Genomic DNA, 10,662 nt, shown 5'->3' on the forward strand with positions numbered 1-10,662 from the left:
TAAGTAAAAGCACAATAAATATAGACCTTTATCATAGATTGTATGAAAAAGATGGCTGTAGCCACTGTGATCCAGTCCAGTGGTTTTAGATATTAGGAAGTCTCAGCATTAGTTTTTTAGTGGCTACTCTATTAAGTCAGTGCTACACTATTTCCTTTAAATGTCCTCCTGAAAAGACTGCTGGTTCAAAATAAATAATGTATATTGTGACCTTTTACAATAAAATATAAAATACATAAAATATTTAAATCTACACCCAAGCATAAAAAAATACCTAAATGATCATAAACCAGAACAGTAATTAACTTCCTAAGCTCAATGTTTTTCCATCCCACAGGCTTAAAAGTAGCCCAGTTTGCTGAACTTGGCTCCATGTTGCAAACCTCTTATGCAATAATGGTTTAGTTCATGTGTGTCAGACTATGAGCTGGCGAAAATGAAGGCCTTTTAAGCAGCTGTACTTTGAGGGCAGGAAGGCTTGAACACAGTAGAAAAGCCATAAATGCCCATTTTAATGCACGTTTTGGTGAATCACTCAATGTGTTGAGCCTCTCCCAACTAGATGGGGAGCTCTTGTATCACTTGTTGGCAATAAATGTCATAGTCTGGGCTCACACCTCCAGTCCTCACTAGTTTGTCAGCTATTCTTTAGCAGTAAATCAGCCTCAATGCTTCGTTTGAACTTTGTAACATCCTGTGTTAACCTATTGTTCTCCTTGTCTTCAGTCTTCGGTATTTCTGGATCACTACCCACACTAACCCATTCCTGCCTCGGATTTCCTGGAGCAGGTCTGCTACCCGTTACTACTCACCTGCTGCCCATTCCCACATAGCAGACAGGTTTGGCCCGAATCTGGTATCAAGCTGGCACTGCTGGTTGCCTTCTGGCATGATAAGACGTATGTCATCCAGATATGGGCCAGGCCTAGCATTAATGGCACTTTCTGTGTGATGGCATGCCATATCTGGCCCGATTGTGGTTTGGTTTATGTGGCCCAGGCCCATAGAAAACAGGTCTGGGCCAGATCTGGCATCAAGCTGGCATTTCTGACTGACTGGTGTCATGGCAAAGTGTATGTCAACCAGATGTGGGCCAGGTCTGGCAATGATGGCACTGTTTATGTTCCTATTTTCCTATTTTAGATAGAAGACCCAAATGCCATGTTGCAATACTATACTGATATGGTAGCCAACGTTTCAAATGCAGGTTTGACAGGTTTGTGAGTGTACACTTTATCAAAACCTAGTGAGGGTTTACTTATGTTTGCCACTGGGTGGCTGTAGCTCAGGAGGTAGAGCAGGTCACCTACTGATCAGAAGGTTAGTGGTTCGATCCTTGCCTCTTCCAGTCTGCATGTCAAGAGTGTGAATGTAGTTAGAAAGCACTCAGTTTAGAGGTAGTGGGTGATGTGGCATGTTGTATAGAGCACTTTCAGTAACCCGAGGGAGTAGAAAAGCTCTATGTAAGAAAGAGTCCACTCACTGTCTGAACAGAGTTTCGTCATGTTACTTTCGCCCTGTTATGTTCACATGTTGTCATTACATGGCTTGGTTAAGGTACACATTAGGCTGACATCTGGGGCCAGAGCTGAAACTGGTCTGGGCCAGCACAGGGCCAGCAGTGTGTCTGCAACTAGCCTTGTGCTGGCCCATGTCTGGGCCACCAAAGGGCCGTCATTCTTTGCGGTGTGTGGGCCAGATCCGGGCCATACCAATTTTGCTATGTGGGTTGCTGCTGCCAACCCATTGTTCATTGGAAATCTGAAAAGAATCAGAGAACTCACCTGCCTGCCCTCCTGGATCCTTCATACTTTATTCTCCAAGTAAGCTCTCACTCAACACTTCTCCCTGCAATATCCTCCATCTTTCTCAATGCCTGGTTATAACCCTCCTCTCCTTCTGTTACAGTTGCTACTGCACCTGCATGATTCCCTTTCACTGCCCTATTCTTATCCCAGACCTTTTTGTGTTCAATAAAGGTTTTAGTGTTTCGAAATCTTGGTCTATCGTGTCTGCTTTTGGGGTCCAACTCTCTCTCTTGGCAATGACATTACACTGACTTTGCTGAATGGATACCTTGCAAATGATCGTGGTTAATTGGGCCAGCTGTTTCTTGTATAAACTGCTTGTGAACTGCTGGGCGATGGCATTTGACCACATTTATATACAACTTAATCTTAAGAGTGATTGTGAAAGTCAGTGCGGAGACAGTTTGTGAGCTGCAGATGTTGGTGAGGCCTCCTTCATGGTGAGCCTGTCACTGTAGGGTTATTGAAAGGTTAATTTAAGGACAGTTTTTGTATAATTTCATATAATTTCTTTCTACACAGTTGCATCACAGTATTTTTAATTTCTCTGTTCATGGTTTTTCTTTTGGTTTATCCAGCTTTTAGGTTTAGTAAACCTGGTTAATGTTAATATGAAACAAATTTACCATATCATCATGCTTACTCTGAGCTAAGAGTAAAACATGGGCCTTTAAGTGTTTCTTACTAACAATGTAATAAACCAGGACTCATTTTGCACCACATGCAGAGCAATTTTACCTTAAGTGGCCTGGACCAGTAAAGCGATTCCCTCATAATACTGTCAATGTTATAGTTACAAGGATACTTTATATTGTCTTGATGCATATTCAGTCATCCAGGTAAGGATTTCCCCCCTAAATTATCCTGTTTATCTGGATGTAGCTTTTTAAGTGGGAGAAATGTTTCGTCACTCATCCAAGTGACTTCTTCAGTCACAGCTGACTGCAGGTTTCTCCAACCTTATAAACAGTACATATGCACAATGACTGAAATGAGCACCACTGACAAACAATGGGCTGTACGGTCAGTTTCTTCATCTTCTTGATATGCAAATTCGTCAGTTGCTATGAGTACCATATATATTACTCTGTTTCCTCTGCTTTTAAACCCCAAAACACACTGCCGCAAAAACTGGTCCACCTCAAGGATCTGGTCACTAATATGGTAATATAGCGTATGCTGTTACAGTAAGTGCCAGGGGGATTGCAGTGATTTATACATCAGGGAAACCAAACAACCTCTGGCTAAGAGGATGGCACAACACAGAAGAGCTAGCTTGTCAGGCCAGGACTCTGCAGTCTATTCACACCTACCAGCCAGTGGACACTCTTTCAATGATGAGGATGTGCACATCCTGGACAGGATGGAACGCTGGTTTGAGCGGGGAGTCAAGGAGATCATTTACATGAAAAGGGAAAGACCATCTCTGAATTGAGGAGGGGCCCTAAGGGTACATCTTTTACCATCTTACAGTGCTGTGATTGCAGTCATTGAGTACCATTGAGTACCATTCACTCTCTGTGAATGGTACTCATGGCCATTGATCAATGGTGACTGATCAATTTGCATTTTAATGATCAATAAACTGACCTCACAGCCCATTATTAATCAGTGGTGCCAGTTTCAGCCATTATGCAGATGTTCTGTTGGGGAAACCTGCAGTCAGCTGAGACTGAAAAAGTCACTTGGATGAGTGATGAAATGTTTCGCTCACTGAAAATGTTAAGGCCAGATGAACATAATCAACTTTTTGGGAAGACTTTTGGGAAAATTCTTAAGGTCTTTCGGTTTCAAGATCGGCCTCTTCCTCCTCGTAACTGGACCTGAGGACTGGACAGCAGAGGGGCAAAAAGGTGAATGATGAGGGGTTTAGTGGTGACAGCAGAGATGAGGGGACGTGGATGCTTAAATATCACCACCAGATGTGTCTTTGAAGACGGCAGTGGGGCAACCTTGTACCTTCTCGAGGGCTTCATTGCTGTAGACGACATTCAGCCACTCTGAATGAAGACGTTTGATCAAAGTAAAAGCCACCAGAGGGTTGGCCATTGCGACCGCTGGGCCTTTGTAAAGTTCTGTGTGCAGGTCGGATACTTTGGCATAAAAACTGTGTGAAGATACAGAATTGTTAAACAGGGTCTTCAGACCAAAAATAATAAAATCTCAATAATTAAACTGGCATTTTTATGCACGAAACATTATTTTCACCAGAAGAAAGGAACAAGAGGAAAAAGATAAGAATCCTGTCTATAAAGTATTAAATTTACATCTGCAAAAGTCCTCTATGGGCAAAGTATCATTTAGAATATTAGACTGATTCAAGGAAACTGTATCTCATATAAATACCATAAATATTGAGCTTATTCCAGCTCAAACACTTGCAAAAATCCACCACAATCAAGCCAATGTTTGAATTCTCATGACCAAAAGATTCCTTCACAAAATTAGAAACACTTCCACAGAAGAACTATTGAGTTATTTGCATAAATTAGCGGGAAGTGACTTGGTATGTTTTGTATCAGTGATCCTGCATCCAACATAGTGAAATAGAGCCACGAAAACCTTAAGTCTATTTTTTCTGCTTTTTTTTTAATGATATCATACATATAAGGTTTATACAAGCCATAATGGGATCATATCATAATTAAATCTCACATCTGCAACGCTTGTTCTATTACTACTTACTATGTGTGTGTGCAGTGTCTCCTGGGCTATGATATAATCAGCAGCTTTGGATAAAACTCGAACCAAACCGAGATATCAATACCTGCACGCTTTTCTTTTAATGCTGCAATACCTCAAAAATCAGTGTAAATCGGATATTTTCTAAGATCCAAATCTTTTCAATCTTTTACAATCAAGTCTGTTTACAGTGTTTCACCATTACTTACCGTTTGATGTCCTCCAGTGGCCAATGTAAATTCTCAAGTAATCGATCAGCTTCCGTTCAACACTGATCGCCTGCTTTATGTTCAGCAGCGATGTATACATTTTCCTCTCAACGACACTCAGGAGGCCTAAGCAGAGAAAGCAAACACAGCCAGCACAAAACTTGATATCTCCGAATCCTAAGTGAGCTGTTCGTTCTCTTCCTCGGCAGATTCACCAGCATCTATATTGCGCCTCTCAGTTTTCCTGAACAGCACCGCTGAGCTTCAGCATTTGAGCAGGCTCTCAGGGCTGATCTGAGATCAGTCTCCTGGGCTATGATATAATCAGCAGCTTTGGATAAAACTCGAACCAAACCGAGATTCGTAAATCGGATATTTTCTGAGATCCAAATCTTTTCAATCTTTTACAATCAAGTCTGTTTCCAGTGTTTCACCCCTCTGTATACATTTCCTCAACGACACTCAGGAGGCCCGAGAGAAAGCAAACAAGCACACAAACTTCATCTCCGAAAGTGAGCTGTTCGTTCTCTTCCTCGGCAGATTCACCGCCTCTCAGTTTTCCTCAGCATTGGAGCAGGCTCTCGACTGATCTGAGATCAGCCTTCGCCCTCTGTTCATCATATACAGACAGCCTGAATTGATTCAGAACAATTAGTTTGCGCTCATGTGCTCACCAATATCATCAGATTTATAGGGTTGTCACAGATGCTGTTTCTAATTAAATGAGTTCAGTCTGAGCAAATACTGCGATGTAACATATTTGCAATATTTTGTTTACTTTTACTGTGAAGTCAGTATTTAAAAAACTGAAAATAAAAGGGAAATCATCTGCTCTTAAAAACAGTTTAAAAACCGCGTTTGGAATCACAGCGACATATGCAGGACAAAGCTCTGCGCAATATCCAAGCTGCAGCAGCGATGAGCCACAGCAAGGATCCCCAAAAGATGGATAGCCCCTTCCTGGTGGTGAAAGGTACTGCAGTTGGACGGTTCGAGTTCATCAGTTTTGCAATAAATGACATGAAAATCTAGATTTTAAAAGATAACAACTGTTCGCAGGTCACCTGCCTATAGAAATGTAAGCTGGATCATCAAAAAGGGAAAAAACATGATGGTTTTAAGCCTTCCAAGCAATCTGCTTATGAAAGATTTTACAACTGTTCCTGTCGGACATTGCAGTAAAGCATCTGTTTAAATATTTAGCCTACATTTGAAAATGAGTTAAACTACATAAAGCAAAACTCAGAGAACTGTAATTTTGTCTGAAGATTTTCTGTTATTACTATTATGATGTTATTTTCAGAATTTCATTGAAATGTAATGGCATGTTCGGGAAAAGTAACAACCAGGATGCAATGATTTATTGACATTAAACTAAATTAGGATTTCTCAGATTAAAAATTAGTGGCATGTTAACACAAAGTGGTTATGTTCAGGATATAAGCAGCATTTTTACATCGTTTTATGTATTATTTTGTGACTAACCTAAAGTAAATGTGAGGGGTAACTGCTGTAGACTTTCAGCAGCTGTATTCTGTTTTCAGTTTGATTAACATCACCTAATATTTACTCCCAAAGAAACCCAATAAACATGAACAAAGTCTGACAAGGAACAATATTCCCCATTCAAAAGTTCTGCATCCAGATACTCCTGCAAGTATTTCTTTTTAATACTGACACCATAAGATTTTAAATATCTGCTATAAAGTCCGGCTAACTCACAGAGAGCCAAAAAGCATTTAGAGTTACCTTGAATGCAACTCAGTCCCTGTTAATCATAAATCCTCACTGAAAGAATGAGAGGATGTGTCCCTTCAAACGTCATTAAAGTTACCTTAAATTCACTCCCACCATTGAGTAATCTTGTCTGATGGTGCTGGCACAGATTTTTAGTCTCTTCTGGTTTATGTTTAACAGCATCAGATCTCTAAAACATCTGGCGTCAGGATTGTTTTCACAGAGAGTCCGAGAGATTTAGCCAGTTCATTTTTAATCCTTAAATTACCAATGTCAAAATTATCAATAAAACCTTAGATTAAAAGGTCAAAGCACCATGGTTCACTAATTTCAGATCAAGAACATTTTCCCCAGTGCTGACCAAGTAAAACTTTTTAAACCAGAGTGCAGTTTAGGATGATTTTGTGATAATTCTAACCAAAGTGTTAAAGCATGAAACTAAGATGATAAAGACATTTTATCACAATTTTATAGAATTTATTTCCAGTATAAAGTGACATCTTTTAATAGTGCACTTATTTTTTTAACAAATTGACAAAATTAAATGAAGAATAAAAAAGTATTTTCTGAGATTCGCTCTATACTCCAACAACTATTGTAGGTTAGAGATCTAATGGAGCATTTATCAGTGCAGATATCACACTTTTAGTCAAACATGAAATCTGACACAAAAACATGACCAACATGAGGAGTGTCATATTAAGATTTTAGACACCTTTTATTAGCCTTTTTAAGGAAAAGAAGTCAAATCAATATTCATGCGCTCAAATTACCACTGAAATGTTTTTTATTTACTGTAAATATTTACCTGATAATTACAGAGCCCCTTTCATGAGCCAGGTCCTTGTTCTGTGCAAAAATATCTGAAGGCAATATGAGGCTTTAGAAACATATTAATCAGACAAATAAAGTGGATATCTTACTTTAGTGTTTTTTTTTTCCATATATATTGCCTGTTTGTGTTTCCAGATTTGTTTTACATGCAGTACAATAAGGAATCTGTTAATGGCCAGTGTGAATGGAAAAAATAATTACAGCATAAGAAACTGCTCAGTGTTCGTTTGGGCAAACGACAGACAGAGATGCAGATATTCTGCACAGGTTTTCTGCAGGAGTCTAAACTGTTTTTTTTTTCAAGAAGCAGACAAGCTGTCCTGCTGTTTGCTTCTGAAATGGGGCTTGACTGCGTTTGAGCAGCAGAGGAATGTTTTCCCAATGTATCTCCTCAGACTGTGATCTCTGAAGCCGTAGATGAGTGGGCTAAGAAAGCGTGGGATTAGGATAAAACAGAAATAATTGAAAAAGGCAATGTCTTCTGCTGGCCAGTTAGTGTACAACAATGTCAGACTTTCAGTGATGGGGAGAGTGAAAGCCAACATGCAAAGAAACAGCTGAAAGCCATGCAGCAGCACAGTGTGCTTGGCTTTGTTCACAGATACTCTGTCCTGTCTCAGCTTCCTGGTTTCCAGCAGGATTCTCACATATGTGGAGAAGATGACAACAGCCACAACTGCAAAGAACATCACACTCACAGCAGTTCTGAATAATGCTTGGATTGGAGATGAGTTGATAAGTATATTTTTGCAGAGCACAGGTGTAAAGAGGACATCTACAGCAGGACGTTGCTTCCCGATGGAGTACTCGATGATGTGGGACATGCAGCTTATAAGCCACAGACAAAGATTAATGATCCAGATACGGCCTGAGCGCCAGGCAGCCGGGCGCTGCAGGGGATAGAAGATGGCAACATAACGCTCCAGGGACATTGCGGCCAGGATTAAAGGTGTGTTCTGATAAGTAACAGTGGATATGAACAGCAGAGGAACACAGTAGAAAACAAGAAATTTTACCTGACCCATTACAAGTAGGAAAAGCAGCACAGAGGACAGAAGCTGCAGGGTGTCATTGATCAACATGTGGGCAAACAGGATGTAGCGTGAAGTGTTTAGGAACTGCCTGTGAGATGCAAACACATGTAGCATGACAGCAATGCAGCAGAGGAAGGTGCTGAAGAAGGGGATAACTGCACATACTTTGATAATAACAGACAGACTTTTTTGGGAAGTTGCATTAAAAGGAAGTTCAGTCAGATTCTGCATTTTTGCTGCTTTAAGCTGCAGCACACCCGTTAAAAAAAGCACAACTTAAACTTCCATATACACAAGATAAAATAAAACATAATGTATAATATCATTTACATTTACAACAGAAATGAGCTGCCTCATGTTAATAAAATAATCAGTAAACTCAAATCACCCTGTAAAACAAACCATTTACTCATTAAAATGAGACAGTGCCTCGCTCACCTAATAAGAATGACTTTGTCTGTCAGAAGAGCTCAGATTTCTCTTCTCAGCACACAACATGTTTTCAACAAACAAAGTGTCAAAGATGGTCTTCCCCTTGTCTGATCTGTTTGGCCTCGGTTATCTTATGTTTGACTCAGTGCTGATTCCCCAGAGATAAATTAATTTCATGCTATCGTCATTAAGCATCATGGTTCTCATTAACTACAGATTACTGTGGGGGAAAATGATAAAGCACCTTTTATTACAGGATCCATGAAAGGAAGTTAAACAGACAAGTGAGTCTATATTGTAAGGCATCATGAGCAGCAGTTGATACTGTCAAATTAGACAAAATTTTATCCATTTTTATTTCTATTTTTTTCCTAAAATTGGCTTCAAGGTGATTCACTGCTCATACTGACAACACAGATAATTAAAAATTCACAATTACTGGTGATAAAATATTAGCATTCATTAAAAAAGTAAATGTTCTTTTTTTTAAACAGTACAAAACACACATACCCTGAATAGAAACCATACTATATTTAGTGGAGTGGTATGTAAGCCAATGAGCATTCTTTTATTGAGCAGTAAAATACTATATAAAGTAAAAATGTGTTAAGTAAAAGCACAATAAATATAGACCTTTATCATAGATTGTATGAAAAAGATGGCTGTAGCCACTGTGATCCAGTCCAGTGGTTTTAGATATTGGGAAGTCTCAGTATTAGTTTTTTAGTGGCTACTCTATTAAGTCAGTGCTACACTATTTCCTTTAAATGTCCTCCTGAAAAGACTGCAGGGTCAAAATAAATAATGTATATTGTGACCTTTTACAATAAAATATAAAATACATAAAATATTTAAATCTACACCCAAGCATAAAAAAATACCTAAATGATCATAAACCAGAACAGTAATTACCTTCCTAAGCTCAGTGATTTTCCATCCCACAGGCTTAAAAGTTTGCTGAACTTGGCTCCACGTTGGAAGCCTCTTATGCAATGAAGGTTCAGTTCATGTGTACCAAACTATGAGCTGGCGAAAATGAAGGCCTTTTAAGCAGCTGTACTTTGAGGGCAGGAAGGCTTGAACACAGTAGAAAAGCCATAAATGCCCCTTTAAATGTACGTTTTGCTGAATCAGTCACTGGGACAAGCCTCTTCCAGCTGGAAGGGGAGCTCTCGTATCAATTGTTGGCATTACGCTGACTTTGGTGAATAGACACCTTTGAAGTTATCTGGGTTAGTTGAGCCAGCTGTTTCTTGTACAAACTGCTTGTGAACTGCTAGGCAATGACAGTTGACCACAATTTTATACAATTTTGTCTTTATTTTTATAGCAAGTGTAACTGTGAAAGTCAGTGTGTAGACATTTTGTGAGCTGCAGATCTTGGTGAGGCCTCCTTCATGGTGAGCCTGTCACTGTGGGGTTACTGAAAGGTTGACTTAATTATCATTTCATATAATTTTTCCTGCATAGTTGCATCACAGTGTTTTTCATTTGTCTCTTCATAGTTTTTCTTTTATTTTAAACAAGCTTTTAGAAAGTAAACCTGGTTAATGTTAATACAAAACAAATTAACCATGTAACCGCCATCATGCTCAACTCTGAGCTAAGAAAACAAAAATGAACCAAAACATAAAAAAACTGCCTTTGGTTTATGATAGGTCGTGGATGTTGTCTTTGACAGTAAAAAAAAAAAAAAAAAACTGTAATACTGATGAAAATGCAGATGTAGGTCCAAAATGTATACCACTTTGTTCTTGAAATTTCCACATTTTCCAAAACCATCCACAATGACAGATTGGACATTTTGGTGGGCCAGTTCTAGTTATATGTTTGACATAATTGTTAGAGAAAATGCAAGAAAATGTAGTACAAGAATCTCATGCTTTAAGATGTTTTTTTATATTTAAAAAACATTTGATAAATTGT

General features: G+C 39.1%; 1 protein-coding gene across 1 annotated transcript; it reads right to left on the reverse strand.

The window, feature by feature from the left end:
• Window positions 1–7,560: 7,560 nt before the first annotated feature.
• LOC120432896 (odorant receptor 131-2-like) lies at window positions 7,561–8,584 on the reverse strand. The gene has a single exon (XM_039598253.1). It carries the CDS (start codon window positions 8,533–8,535, stop codon window positions 7,570–7,572), a length of 966 nt encoding a protein of 321 aa, XP_039454187.1. The 5' UTR covers window positions 8,536–8,584; the 3' UTR covers window positions 7,561–7,569.
• Window positions 8,585–10,662: the final 2,078 nt, after the last annotated feature.

Source organism: Oreochromis aureus, linkage group 14 (assembly GCF_013358895.1).
Source record: "Oreochromis aureus strain Israel breed Guangdong linkage group 14, ZZ_aureus, whole genome shotgun sequence".
Taxonomy (NCBI): domain Eukaryota; kingdom Metazoa; phylum Chordata; class Actinopteri; order Cichliformes; family Cichlidae; genus Oreochromis; species Oreochromis aureus.

Bases quoted from the DNA above. Each gene is read 5' to 3' on its own strand.
- LOC120432896 (XM_039598253.1), bottom strand. From the start codon at position 8,535: ATGCAGAATCTGACTGAACTTCCTTTTAATGCAACTTCCCAAAAAAGT.